The 15,868-nt window shown below is 41.7% G+C and overlaps 1 protein-coding gene across 2 annotated transcripts in view; it reads right to left on the reverse strand.

Moving 5' to 3' along the window:
• The window catches only part of NPAS1 (neuronal PAS domain protein 1), a 670,224-nt gene that overhangs the window by 109,673 nt on the left and 544,683 nt on the right, over nucleotides 1-15,868 (reverse strand). For both annotated transcript variants that reach the window (XM_069644570.1, XM_069644571.1), the window contains one exon: nucleotides 2,745-2,937. In XM_069644570.1, coding sequence (XP_069500671.1) covers nucleotides 2,745-2,937 — 193 coding nt within the window. The remainder of the gene's footprint in view (nucleotides 1-2,744; nucleotides 2,938-15,868) is intronic.

Genomic DNA, 15,868 nt, shown 5'->3' on the forward strand with positions numbered 1-15,868 from the left:
CTGGTGTTTTGAACTTTCTTTAGATGTGTAATCAAGTATTTTGGGGCTCCCAAATAGATACTATTATTAAAGTCTAGTCTGGGTGAGATCAGGGAGTTCATCGCTAGAACTTCATGGGGGGAACGAGATGAAAGGGATATCGATTTAGCTTCCTGATCAAGAACAAAACCTGATTTAGTTACAAAATCCACTTGACTATTTAGGGCTAATTTATTATCTAATAAAATTCCTATATTTGTAACTTCAGGCTTAGGGTTGGTGCATTGCCAAAGGGTTCCATGTCATTCCGCTCTGTTTTTATTTCGCTGCATTGTTTGCAGCAAAAACTCTTCAAATTTTTTTTTTAGGGGGGTTACCCCTCCAAACCCCCTTCAAACCTCTTTGCAATCTAGTCCCCACACCCACCTGCAGCTTACATCCCTCTACCCACCACCCCATATCTTTTGATGTTTTTTTTGCAGTAAGAAATTGGCTGCAAAAAATGCCACGAAAGGAAAACAGTAATGAATGGACGTCGTACCATCCAAAGGTATCTGGCCAGAAGGAAGGGGACTAAGAGTATGCATTTCCATTCACTATGAGAATTTCCATTTTCTCTGGATTGACCTTTATACGGTTTTGGTCCATCCATTGTTTGATTGATGATTCTTTAGATTAGTTTCTTTCAATAAAAAATGTAATAATGGAGTGTTTCCATGAGGAGGGATGCATTACATATAGTTAGGCTGAGAACAATGGGCTAATGTCACAGGCAATTCTCAGTAGTACAATGTCCAGAGCATTTAGCTGCTGTTAATAGATTGTTACTATCCAACTCTGCAAAAGCTTTAAAATTATTGGTTGCTAACGTGTTCTTCACTGGTTCTAAAGGTTGCAAGATATCTGTAGAAGGATTAATTAAGGGCAAATTGTTTCAGATTTTTTCATTTATATCTGTAAAGTGAGACACTATAGATTTAATTCACTACTGCAAATACTAATTTAGGGATGTTAGATATTATATTGCTCATCTTTCGATAAACTGATGATTTCTTTCGTTATATGATCCTCATTACTCTGGGAGCATCGACATCGTGTCTCTACGTTTTGTACGTTTCTGACTTTCTGACAGATGAGGTTCAGTTTCAGGGTCAACCACCTCTTTGTCTGCTTCTCAGATGGGCGTGATTTAACGTGAATAGCATGGCCTATATTATCAATAACTTACATAACGGAAAGTTGTAAATTATTAGGCAAAATATTAGGATAGAGGGTTTCAGTTGAATTTTGGTTAGGCAGATAGTTGGAAAGAGAATTTGAAATATTTTCTCTTGAGATTTAATTCCAGGCCAGAGTGGTGGCTTCCAGATTGTAACTGTTAGTTGTGTTTCATTTTAACAGAAATGGTATAAGGAATGGAATTCCAAAATGGTTCGTCCATGAGACCGAGAGAGCATCATCAACACAGACTTCATAAGTGGAGGTGAACAACTGACCCAAAGTGTGGCCTGCTTTGTGAGTGGGGTGGACTACCCATTGAGTGAGGCCAAGATCTTTGCGGGAATCAGTCAGCTAGAGTGTATGTATATTTGTTTTGGGCTCAGTCCAAAAATTAAAACCAGCCAGCAGTATTAATTTACGTGAGTCTGACAGGTGATCTGATAGAATGTCGCACCATTATTTTTGGGTCCCAGTGGTTGATAAATTAGGAAGAAGTTTATAGGGTTGTGTTGGTTATCTTTGAGGTGAAAAGCTAGTAGTACACAGTTGGGGCTGGATAGGTCTGTGCTGAATGAAAGCTGTAGTTTAGATTTAAAAATCACAGCCAGTCCACCGCCATGATTATTAGTGCAGGACTTAGTGATATGACTATAACCGTTAGGGGTAAAATCAGTTATTATTGTTGGATTATCCTGTTGAATAAAGGTTTCTCTCACACATGCTAAATCCAGTTTCAATTCCAAAATGAGATTGTGTATAAAATGTCTATTTTTTACTGCTCACCTCGCATTTATTAAAAGACAGTGTAATTTAGGTTGCTTACATGCGATGCAGCAGAGGGAGAGTTTTGTGGGGTCTTGGTATACAAGTTTTTTTAAGAGCTATTGGAGTCTAGAGATTAAATGTTTTGTGTTTATTAATTAAAACCTCTTTCAGCGGATATTCTCATGAGACGTTATCCAATAAAATATTATCTAAGTATCTGATATGGCCAAATCAAAATTGGGAAGACTGTGTTTTGGGCCCGCACAGGCTCAACATGGATGGGCACGGATGGGCTTGCCTTAGGTACGCATTCTGCCCGTGGGTGGAATGCTCGTTACGTGGGTGCGCCCGCTATGCAGTCACTCCAAAGTGAGTTTAAATGTGCAGGTCAAATAGAGCTAAAAAGAGGACTGTAGTGTGTCAACAGGACGATCAAAAATGAATTTCAGAATGAGGTTCAAGTAAGTAATTTCATACAATGAAGATGACAAACAAACAGCGAAAAATACAATAAAAACATTCTAAAAAGCTTTCAAATGGATAAGATATTTTTACAGCAGTTCATACAAATTCATAAAGCAAGGACAAGGAAGCAGAGGCTCGATTCAGAGTATTACCCAGCAAGGCCGTTGCGCACATTCAAAAAGAGTGCGGAACCAGAGTGCGTTTAAATGCTCAGGGTGAATGGCAACAGTATGATCAAAAATTAATTTCAGAATGAGGTTCAAGTAAGTAGTTTACATAATATGACCTGACGCGATACCATTTTTTTTTGTTACCTGTGTCAGGTGTTTCAACCAGAGAAGAGGAGGACGAAGAAGAAGAGGAAGAAGAAGCATTGCTGAGAGGCTTCTGATTGGCTGATTGGGAACTGGGTGATCGGTCAGGAGTCTTCAATCCAAGCTGCTCTGCAACCTCTGGGTGGTCTCCAGGGTGAATGTATTCAAATACGCTGCTACCCGTTAACTCCACCTACAAATGAAATTGCACAAGGGGTGTGAGCACAACAAAAACAGCATCTCTTTCTCTGGCTAGCCCCCCATCTTGCTCCAAACACCTCTCTGCAGAAAGTCTCACCACCGAAGACAGACAGAGAGAGAGCGACCGACAGACGGACGGGTGGACAGACAGAAAAATACATAAAGAGAAAGGAAGACAGAAAGAGAGAGAGAGGGAAAGCGAGAAAGACAGAGGCAGAGAGAGACAGAGAGTGATTGATACAAAAAGAGAAATAAGCAGAGAGAGAGAGAGAGAGAGAGAGAAAGAAGCAAAAAGAAGCAGACCTTTTTGTGCAAACCAATGCACACAAAATATGCAAATAGCTACCAAATGGTTCACTCTTGAAGTGATGCTAGGACAACGGGAGATCCCTGTATATACCATAACGGTGAGAATATGATCACTGACGTAAACTGAATTACACCAGCTACTCAATGGTATAACATTTCAAAAACTTGCAGAGATCTATTTTACTTGAAAAGCCATCCAAATTCCCTCACGTCAAGGAATGAAATATTCTCTATTATCGATGAGGTGAAAAACGTCACAGACAATGTTCTCCCCATGGAAATGGCTCCCTCTTTAACATTTAATGGCTTGAAAAGAATATATATATTAATATTGAGACAATCTTAAATAAAGCACATTTCATCTTGGGTGATCTTTCAAAGCAACTCATCAGGATCCCCCTTGACAACTTACATATTGCACAATTTAAATTTCTTTCTTACCAACCCACCCAGTTACACCAGTTACTTTGTGAAAGACCATTAGCCTCTCTCCTAAGCGCTTGCCCAGTTTTGACTCCATTCAGGAGCACCGCTAAGCACAATTACTGAACTATCTACATTATCCCCTATCCAGCTCAAATTTGACAAAGAATCATAGTTGAATAGTTGCAGCCATGCATAGGAAGCCATAATATTCTGGACCCAGTGCTGATTGGTTCCCATCTGCGTAGATGTGCAGAATCAGTTGTGACATCTGCTAAGAAAATCCCAGGTGGTGAACAGATGGTGGTAGTGGAGGTGGATTTGTTGGTGACTTTTATAACCGTCAAACAACAAATCATATTCACTAGACTCGAGCAGATAGGTTATGGGATTTGTACCCAAAATGAACCATCGTATTAGTTTCTGAATGTGTCATCTTTATTCCTCCATAGTGTACCTCCTTCTCCAAAGTAAAATGTGGGATACCCCAAAACTTGTCATTAATACATATTTATGTAACATCTACTCTCTACCATTGATTAAACTGATTAATTCCTCATTACATTCTATTATTATGCTGACGATAATCAGATACTGGTTAGGACCAGCCCGGTCATTGATAATTCCATCTCAAGTTTAAAATCGTGTGGTGGCAATCAATATTGGTATGATCAAGAATTCATAAAATATACAATGAAAACACTGACATCCTGGTGGTAGGTCAACTGCCCTGATTCTGGCCATCTGAGATCTCTGAGTAATCCCAGAAACTCCCCAAAACCTATTGCAATTTCATTCGAAATCTTGGAGATCTAAGAAATCTTAGACTAACATTTGAACATCAAATATCAGCATTCGTCTAGCTTTATTAACCATGAGCTACTGCTTTGCAGTTTGCATGTCGTAGCAACGCCCCCCCCCACAGAGTTCGAGTCATTCATGCACTGTCTATATCACGTATTGTCTATGTAATTTATATTATCCAGGATCGTAAAAAGTACCTGATACATAATCTCGAGAGATAGTAAAATGTTGCTGCAAGGATGGTCGTTAGGCTTAGTGTAGAGCGCATATCTCGCTAGCCCCCTCTAGCCTTAACAAAAGGCATACATTCCAGAACTGGGTTCCGAGGGACATCTGATAGACAAGCAAAGCACCTTGATAGGTTCTTGACTTCAACTGTATGTTGTGTGTAGCCTCTCCAGTGCCCGGTCCTACTTCCTGAAGTATCCCATTGGACTAGCAGTGCAGCTCTTGGAGAGGGGACTCCTGAGGGAAACATATGCAATGCAAAAATGCCCTGGCCTCCTGCCACACTCTCTCACAACCCTCATAAAGTTCCCTCCCTATCCTCACCACCCCAAAAGGAAACAAAATACCTAACACCCTGTCACCATGTGTCACATCCCCTGTGTAGTGCCCTTTCATTCCTCAGCACCACACAAGAAACAAGAATATACGGGATGTCCCACCATCCTGCCCACCCGCCTCTTCTTGCAGTGATTCAGCATCCTTCCAAACTGACAGCGAGAGAGCTACAGACCTATCACATTTCCATAGTTTCAGCGCTGTAAGTAAGGACGGCCACTTTCGGCAGCATGCCCGTGATAATGAGAGACTAACTAGGTAGTGTTGCGCTGCTCTCTTGTAGTGTGGATGCTTCTGGCATGCCCCCATGTCAGACCCGCGGGTCCCACGATGTTGGAGAGCAGCAGTGTGCTTGGCCTCTGACGTCAAATGTCAATTGCGGCACAGGGTTTATGGTCAGGTAGCTTGGCCTCCTCCTTCTCCCTCTCAGCTGTGGGGACCCATTGGGGGCATATGCATTCTGTATTCCTCTACATGTCCACTGGTCTGACGTCATAGTGGGGAGTACGGCGTTTAGAAACATACTTGTTGTGATAATATCTTCAAATGGAAGGCATTGTAGACTTTTATGGATAGGATTGCTAAATGTCCACACTATTCACCAGAGTGCTCCGCCATCTATCACTACTTCGCGTAAAAGTGCATTGTGTGCTGATAGTTCTCTTGCTATGCTGCAGAATAGTTGCCATCTTTAGAGTTGTGTTTTAGAAGATCATTTTGCATTCTGTAAAACCTTAAACCTACCAATTCGCCCCTACGATGTGTGTATATTTGTATATATCCATATTTCTATCTGCATATAAACATATATATAATGTCTTCAACACACACAAAAAAACACAGAGAGGTGCTCGTGTTAGAACGGGCACTGCACAGTCACAAAGACGTGGATATCACCATGTTCCATGGAAATATTAAAATACACAAAGCTGCAATTTACAAAACCATTTTATTCAGCAGTAAAACAAAACATTTTGCTGTGCCCCACAGCTTAGTCATGGTGGGAAACATTTAGGAAAGAGAATTTAAGGTGGCATGTGAGCCAACTACAATCCCCACATTTTCCCAATGTAATCCGAAGTTCTAAATAGAAAGAGTTAAATGATGTGCGTTTTAAAAAAAAATAAAGTGTTTGCACAAACAGCAATATGTAAAGCGCTGAACAGTACATATATATGTTGTAATGGTGCAGCATTAAGACTGACACGGAGGGGTCATGGTGATTATGCAAACCGTTTATTCAAAGGTAAAAAGAAAAAGAAAACCCTATCTTGCCCTAACTCTAAGAGGGGTTTCCCTGCCTCAACGGAAATAACTAGTGTCAGAATGTCCAAACCAGTCCCAATGTCAGAATCCTAACTCTGTCCCTCACATCTAAATGCAAACTAAAGTAAAGGTTCGGTCTTTCCCGCACAAAGGGAGTGGTACTCTTTATTTATTTATTATTTTATTATTTAAAAACTTATGAAGCGCAACTACGGCCCGACGGCATCTAGGCGCTGCCATTGGCGGTACAGAGAACAAAACTCATCAACAAGAATGCACGCTGACTGATTAAAACAGAAAGAACTTAAGTGCCCTTCCAAAGGGCAGGTACTCCTCGGTGACTCGTAGAGCCAGAGGGAGAAGATTCCATAATTACCCGAGAAGGAGCGGTCTCCAAAACACATACGCTGTTATATGGGGACTTTAAGTAGCACCTGAGCAGATGAGCGCAGCTGCCTAGTTGGATGATAGCGATCAATCTTATCGTTCAAATACTCCAGGCCTACATTGTACAGGGCTCGGTGAGTGACACAGAGTATTTTAAACATTATCCGTTCCGCTACTGGGGGACAATGCAGGTGTCGCAGGAGAGCAATGGACGGAGTCAAATGGGCGCATTGAGCCCCAGCCTTGCTGCTGTATTCTGGGGTACCTGCATCCATTGCATCTGATACTTGGGTTGCCCTAAGTAGATCCCGTTGCAGTAATACAGTGACCCCATTATCGTAGATGTAACCAGCTTGGTACGGCTATCTGAGGGCAGGAGAGGCAGTATCTTCCTTAGGATTTTAAGATTCCCAAACCATGCATTACACATTGCTGAAATTTGAGCTTCTCATGACCCACTGGCAAGAAGTATCACCCCTAATCTTTTTCGGATGCGCAGACTGGTGGGCATGGGCCAAGCTATTTAGGCCAATATTGAGAGTTCCACAGACCACTAGCCGATTGGGGACCAACCACCAACACCTCAGTTTTATCCCCATTCAGCTTTAGCCAATTGGCCGACATCCACTTGTATATATTGTCCAAGCAGTCCCAAAGTTTGCCAGCGGGTTTAGATTGAGGGGAGTCAACCCGAAACATTAGCTGCATGTCATCAGCATCGGTATAGAAAAGGACTCCAGACTGAGCAATCAAATCCCTTCCCATGGACAAAAAACTGTTCTGGAATCTTCAGACCTTGAAAAATTGGGGAATATCTCCCTTCCCTGGCCTTGTTCAGGCTCCTTGCAAAGCTCAACAACTGTTGGGGGGAATCCCTCTTCCCTGGTGGGCCCTTCTCAAGCTTTTTCTATGTCCTTAGGTCCCTGACCCCGATTGGTAGACCAGGTTCCTTTTCACTAAGCACAATTGCACACATAAAAGGAGCTTGGATGTGTTTCCAAACTGGAGAGTGTCATTGACTCTGGTTGGCAGGCCTTGTTTCCTCCCATCAGGCACTGCGCTAAAGAAATACAACCTGGATGCACCCCCCAAGCTTTGGTTGGTCCCTGACTGTGGTTGGCAAACCTGGTGTCCTCCCACCAGGTGCTGATACAAAGAAGAACAACGTGGATGCATTCCAAAGCTGTGGTGGATCCCGGAACCTGGTTGGCAGCCCTGGTTTCCTCCCACCAGGCACTGCGAAGAACAGCCTGCATGCACTCACAAGCTGTGGTGGGTCCCTGACCCTGGTTGATAAGCCTGGTTTCCTCCCATCAGGCACTGCGACACAGAAGAACAACCTGGATGCACTCCTCAAGCTGTGGTGGGTCCCTGACCCTGATTGGCAGACCTGGTATCCTCCCATCATGTGCTGGAATGAAGAAGAACAACCTGGATGCACTCCTAAGCTGTGGTGGGTGCCCAACCCTGGTCGGCAGATCTAGTTTCCTCCAACCAGGCACTGCGACGAAGAAGAACATCCTGGATGCACTCTCAAGCTGTGGTGGGTCCCCGACTCTGGTTGTCAGACCTGGTTTCCTCCCACCAGATACTGCGATGAAGAGGAACAACCTGGATGTTCTTCCAAGCTGTGGGTTCACATACAGACTTGGCTTACTCACCTGCCAAGTACTACATGTACTGTCTATTATTGTCACAGTTCTCTTTACATGGACACTGGTCGCAGACTTACACTTCTGATTTTAGCTTCCCACTTTATAGGCTTGGTTCACTCTCCTGCCAAGCCTTAGTGCAAGCCCATGTCCAATTAACCATTTCTCCCATGGTTGCAGGGTTCCAGACCCTGCTTTACCAACCTCTCAGTGTGTGCCTCCACCTCCTTAGGCTTTCAGCACTTCACTGCTGTACCTTACTTCGCAATTTGCCTGGTTGTCATCTCCTCCAGAAGAGCTGGGTTCTGTCACTAGGCTTCAATGGTGTTCGGGGGCCTCTCTCGCTCTGCAGTGGCTATGCAGCTGTTTTGGCATTCCTGGCATGGTGGTTCCTTCCCTGTGCACTCCCCAGGTCTCAGGGATAACCAAGGTTTCAGCCCGCATTCTGGCAGTGTAATCCTCACGTCCTGGAATGGCCTTGGACTCTCTCTCTCCATTCTTGGTGTCCCGGTCAACTTCTGCCTTCAATCCTGGTCTGTGCTTGATCCTGCAGTTACTCCAGGGAGGGCTTGACACTGGCTTCACCAGCAAATTGTTTGGCAGGTTTCTCCAGCTCTCCTTCCCTTGCCGGCTGGCAAAGATTCCCCATCTGTCTGGAGAGCACACTGGTTCACAACCCCTTCTCAGTAAAGCACAGCTTCCCTGTTCTGGCTCCTCAAGGGAGGGCTTGACACTACTTCCTGGTTTCCCACTTCTATTTATACTGAATTTGGACCAGTAGGAACTTGGCAACCATTGGACCGTTCACTGTGGTTCACCTTAGTGCTCTCTGTGCTTCTGTACTTCTTCCTCATCTTAGTGGTTGTTAGCAGTATATCTATCAACTCATCCCTATTCGTCCTCATCTCAGTTTCCTCTACTTCATTGTTTTTACGGAAGTACATGGGAAAAGAGGGTAGGGATGGAGAGAGTGGGGGTGTAAGAGAGGTGTAGGTGTTAGGCAGTCACTGGTCCCATAAGGGTTCGCCCTCCCATGATATCCACCCACTGAGTACCACCACCAAGTGGACTATTGGGTGGCCGCCTCACCTCCATGGCCTCATGGGAAGGGGCTCCCCCTACGGAAGCAGTGATGACAACCTGGGATTCATCACAATATGAAGTGCACGTTTAAACCTAAGGTCAAATTTTAAGAAAGCAATGCATGAATAAAAGGCTATTGTACTTGCAACATGCAGTAAAGATGATTAATTCACCTATTAGCAATGTATGATATAGTGGCAAAAGCAATTGACGATGCAAAAAATCCCAAATAATAATCTCAGGAGATATATATATATATATATATATATATATATATATATATATATATATATATCCAATTCCTAATCTATTTAATTGAACGCATAATTTCCCAAAATGAATGAGTAGGTCTCCAGGAGTTCACATTACTTATGCAACCATATGAATGCTGTAACAGATGCGCATAGACCCATTTCATTCAGTGCTAGAAAAGCGCATATTAGGGAAATGATTCCAAATATAGGTTTCAAGATGTATTATGTAGATCAGTATATGTGCAACAAACAACTATATACAGAAATGGAATATCCAGAAATACCGTAGTTGTCATGATACTTGATAAATACTCATACAAATTGATTAAACAAAAGAAACAAAGTATTTTAGATAAAAGGGACATGTAAACAGGATACCAGAACCATTTCCAGCTGCAGCATAATACATATATGCTGTTATAAGCTGTAAAATGACCACAGTACCAGGCAATAAGAGACACATCTTATCTGAGTGATCATCACAGGAAGACATAGTACCATTCAGTTGTGTTGTGGCCAAATGGGACTTTGCAGTTAAACCTAATATTTAGTCTAGTTTCTAATCTTCTAAGTATTAATTCTCTGTTGCCTCTACGTGGATGATGTTTGATGGTCCTAAGACCCACCCGTTTCAGTAGTGTACTGTGTTGGTTGTGAAATTCTGCAAAGTGAGATGCCACAGGGTAATTATGTTTTATCGCTCTTATATATTCTAAGACACAAATCTTAATTTTGTGTACAGTACTGCCTATGTATACTTAGTGACATTGGCAAACAAGTCAATAAACTGCAAATTCAGTATTGCAGGCTATATGATCTTTAATGTGGTGCATTCAATGGGCACTGATTACATTAAAAAAAAAAGGTGAATACCAGAACTAGTTTACAAATGATGCAGAACTGACAGGGAAAACACCTAAATTGTTTTTGCAGCCAATTAAATGTTTTGGGGCATATAAATGACTGCAAGTGACAAGGTCTCCAATATTCTTACCCCGTCTATAGTAAATATGTGCATTCGGTTCAAACACTTCTTTTAAAACAGTATCCTGATACAATAGCTGCCAATGTCTCGTAATTGTACTGTGTATCTGCTTTGTCTGTTGCCATAGGTGGTAATGAATCTCAAACTGTCATTGTCCTGTCTTTTCCTTTTCCTTTTTAGCAGGTCCTGAGGTGAGATCAGAAATGCTCTGGATTTGGCATCCCTAAATATTTTTGAAGAGTGCCCCCTTTTTACAAAATGTGAGTTCATTTCTTGGCCAACTTGTTCATAGTCTCTGTGGTGAGAGAACAATTCTTTTTAGCTATTAAATATTCTGCATATGTGATATTTGTATTACTAGGGGATGGACGAGTCTGCATGCAGAATTGAATTACCAGCGGTTGGTTTGTGGAACGTTTTCCTATGAATGTAGTTGCTAATCACCATGATCTGTAAATCTAAAACTTAGATTTGTTCCCTGTTACAGTTTATGATACAATGTAGATTGGGATCAGTTGTTACGGAATGTATTACATGACTGCAGTTCTAACATGGTGCCCTGTCAAAGGATTAACACATTGTCAGTGTAGTGTAGCCACATAGCTATGTTACCATCCATTTGTCCTCAGGATTATTGAGAACAAAAACAGCCTCCCAAAAACCCATTAGTAGGTTGGTGTGTATAATGGAGCAAACTTAGTACCCATCACAGTTCCTTACATAATATTCAATATAATCACCAGCAAAGTTGCGAGGCAAACAGTGGCTGTTTGACTTGGCTGAAATTGCTAATTCTGCTTTCACTTTTCATATGTAAGCTTTGTTTTTCAAACTTATACATCCAATATAACTTTTGTAGTGGTTGATCAATACTATACTGCACTGATGATACCTTATAAGGATTAAACATGTATGCAATTTTCAGAATCCTTGCGAGCACTCTGTCTGTGGTTGAAAATGCTAAGTGTAAAATAGTACTGCCCTACAGAGAAAGATTTGTATTCCTGGAGCAAAGGCTTGATATTTGAGCTCATTTGCATACCCACAATGCACTCCCCATCTGGTTCCCAACTGGAGGTGAATTTCCAGTGAAGGCTACTGGGCAGTGGCGTGCTGTGCAAAACTTGCCTGAAATGGCAAATTCATCTTTTCATGTTTGAAGTGGAATGATGTTTTTTTTCAAGAACTCAACTGAAACGTGTGAACCTTGTCAGACATAAATGCATTGATGATTCCTAATAAGGGTGACAAATGTATGCAGTTATCTGAACCTACAAAAGCTATTTTTCTTGGGGTTGAGAAATGTTATGTATAAAACAGCAGTGTCCTATAGACAGAGACATTATGCTGGAGCAAAGGCTTGACATTTGAGATTATTTGTAAAATCCACAAAGAATTGCCCATCTGGATCTGAACAGGAGGTGAACTTCCAGTGATGGCTAATGGGTGGCGCTTTGCTGTGTATAACTTGGCTGAAAAGGCTAATTCTGCCCACACACACACACACACAAAATACACACACACACCGATTAAAAATGAATCTATCTCCCAATTTGTCCAGAACAATCATTGCCAAACCTGTCCCCACAGGAACCCATTCTACCTTGCAAGCCAACCATGCATTGCAATAAAGATGAACAATTGCATACCTAAACCGCAGGCAGGCAGGCTGACTAATCGCTACCTCCCGACTCTCACTGCCATGCACACCACCCTACTCCAACACTTAAGGCTCAATAGCAATCAACTTGAACCCATTCTACCATCATTCGCTCTTCAAGGCCAACCACTACACACCTAATTCTATTCTAGCCTGCAATAACCCATGGCCCACTTCTCGAGGCTAGTCACTGCTGACATGAAAGCATGTAGCATGTTGCATGGTTTCATGTCAGCAGTGATTAGTCTGCAGAAGTGGGCCATGGGTTGTTGCAGGCTAGAATAGATAAATAGGACACCACCCTCTTCACTGATCAAGACCAACAACCACAGGCTAGAGCAGCTCTACTTCCGCACCCCCATAGCATTACTCAAGTCCAATCAACATTCACGAGTAACCATATTACCCAGCATGCACACTGCCCCACTTCTCAAGGGAAATTAATGCCTAACAAAATTATTTCATCCCTGGGTAATGTATCTCTTTTCCCTGCAGTGGTTTAGACCAATGGATGCCTCTCCAACACTTTCTAGTGCATATCTTGCCCCTACTCCATTTCTAACATGGGCATCTACCCACATGAACCCATTTTGTCATGTATTGTTCTCCCCAATATTTCAGATCCGACAGCAGCCAATAGAATAGCTTCTAGCATACACACCCCTCTTTCTCACTGACACAGGTCATTCACTGCTCACCTTCAACCCTTTAAACCACTCTCCCCAAAATCCTGGGAGCATTGTCCTATGATCTTGAGCCACATGACATTATACATGCTATTGGTTAATGGTAAAGGTTAGGTGCATGTTGCTTAAATAATTACTCAAAAGCAAAACGTGGCCAAAAGGAGGACTTACTAAAATAAATAACTGTCAAAATAAACTCTTTATCAACATTATCCACAAACTGAATATACACATTTTAGATAACTTTAGGCACTAAGCCAAACACGTTACAATTATTTTAAATTAAAAGTGTAAATCAATTGGACCATAGTGGTAAACACAATCCCATTTTGCAAACACAGGAGTTGGGCCACCCACCCAGCCTTGTTGTGGCACAGAAAATGAAGGGTCACCAAACTGCAAGGTGGGTTAGGAGGTATAGATGAAGTCTGGGCTAGGAGAGGATATTTTAGCCATAATGAAAACACAAATAACATTTTTAAAAAATGATAGAAGCTGGTGTTAGAAAAATATATTTGGAAAAGATACATTATTAAACGCAGTAATCATTAAAAAGAAGTTTATGAGTTCACATAAATGGCAGTGTTTTGGAATCTAATCAGAACAAACAACCCTACACATTCAAATAATGCTGAAAATAAGGAAGCACTCATAATACGACTTTAATATTAAAAAAATGACAAAACAGGTTAATACACTAAGGCAGAGACTTCTGTCCAGGAGAGTATGGGGTGGGGCAGGTAAGGGTGGCAGGGGAGGGTTTGAAAGTTGCATTATGGCAGGGGTAAAGTCACACATTTTAAAGGATCGTTTCACAGGTAGCAATAGGCAAGTGATCTGGGTGCGCATGAGTAGATTACCCAAATTGCACTCAATGAATAAGAAACCAAAACCTTTTTCAAAACAGAAACGTTTTTGTATATATGTTTCAAAGATGTATTTATTTGTACGTTCTTCATTTCAAATGTCTCTATTCTGACTATTCACATTACCTTCAGTGTATAGTGAGTTATTTCTACTTCTTCATTTGTACCTCTTCATTTTACGAGCGGCTTATTTTTAATAGAAAACTATAATATGATACTTACTGAGAAGAGCCAGGAGTGAGACGCGGACACAGAGGACTCATTGTAATTGCTACAAACTTTTATTGAAATATTAAAATTGTTGGAAAATGCCTCACTATCCCTTCTCTAGGAGGTATTTCCCTACCTCAACCAAAACTAAGGATCTATTGTGCGTCAAGATGTCCGAAGTAAACATTTCCTGTGTCCGAAATCCTATTTTACATTTTATTTAATTTATTTGTAAGGCGTCAGGGGCAACATGTATCTGGGCGCACCAGCATGAACACAAGTGACATACACAAAGCAGATGGGATGGAAATACTTTGGCAAGATGATAAATCCCGATGATGATTTATTTAAAAGGGAAGGTTTTCAACTTACAACGAAAGCTGAGAAGATTTTCATCAAGTCTCAGATCAGGAGGAACGGAATTCCAGACTTTGGCTGACACAACTGGAAAGTATTGACCTAGACCATTGGTCAAACTGAAGCATGAAGATCTCACTAGACCCATCTGAGAAGAGCCAAAAGATCTGGACCGGATATAGGGAAGAATCATGGATTTTAGGTAAGCAGGAGAAGTACCATAAACACAATTGTGTATCAGTACTGCCGCTTTAAAAGGTCTACGAGGGGTGATAGGAAGCCAGTGAAGTTCTTGCCTACTCTTAGAAATATGGTCCTGCCTCGATTTGCTTTGACTATTTCTGACTGCATCATTCTGTGAAATTTGAAGCTTGCACAGCCGTTTCTCATTTGGCTGCGACCAGCAGTGAATTACAATAATCGACTCTATACAGAATTGTAGCCCGAGTAACGGAGCCACAATATTTCTCAGATAATGTTATGTTATTTTATGTTTGGTTATTTATAGAAGAAAGGCTGTGTCTCCCTCAACAGTTGGAGACAGTAGCAGCAATTTTTAGACACTTGGTTTACATGAACTTTGGCAGCAAGAGATGAATCCAGATACATGCCAAGCATTTTAACTCTTTCTACAACCAGAAAATAACAATCATCAAGGTGAAAGGATTGATATTTAGAGTACAATTTAATTTTAGATTGAGTTAAGCCAAAGTTCAGTAGCTCAGTTCTGTTGCCATTAAGGCATATCCAATTAGTATTCATCCAGGACTTAATTGATGCATAGATGAACCCTAGGAGATTGGAGTCCAAAGTGTAGTCTCCCGATAGTTCCAACACCAATTGGGCGTCATCAACATACTTTGTGCAGAAGAAATCCATGCTTTCCAGGAGGCTATGCAATGCCTGATCTAAAGGTTGAAAATTATGGGGGACAAACAGACTCCCGGAGGAACACCATGGGAGATGGGGGCCTGAGAGTAAGTTGCTTCTCCTCAGCACACTCTGGACATCCAAATGCAACAAGAAGGAATACACCCAATCACTTGAATCTTGACCACACAGACCCACCTCTTTTAGCGTGAGGGTTAGACGTTCGTGATCTAAAAAATCGAAGGCTGCTTAGAGATCTGAACTGATCAGAAGACCCATATGGCATATGGGATATCGATGATCCCCAGCATATGTGTCTGAAGACCTAACAAGGTTGTCTCAGTGCTGTGACGAGGTCTAAACCCTGACTGCCGGAGGTGCAATATACATATGGATTCCATGAATGACGGAAGCTGTAATGTAGCAATTTTGTCTAAGATCTTAAACAGAAAATTAAGTGTTGGTGATCAGTCTTAAATTACTGGCTTCCAGGGGGTCCAATCCTGTTTTCTTTAAATAAAGGGGTAACAGTAACCACCTTCATGTC

The sequence above is a fragment of the Ambystoma mexicanum genome, chromosome 2p, assembly GCF_040938575.1.
Source record: "Ambystoma mexicanum isolate Mex_15411 chromosome 2p, UKY_AmexF1_1, whole genome shotgun sequence".
In the NCBI taxonomy this organism is placed as follows: domain Eukaryota; kingdom Metazoa; phylum Chordata; class Amphibia; order Caudata; family Ambystomatidae; genus Ambystoma; species Ambystoma mexicanum.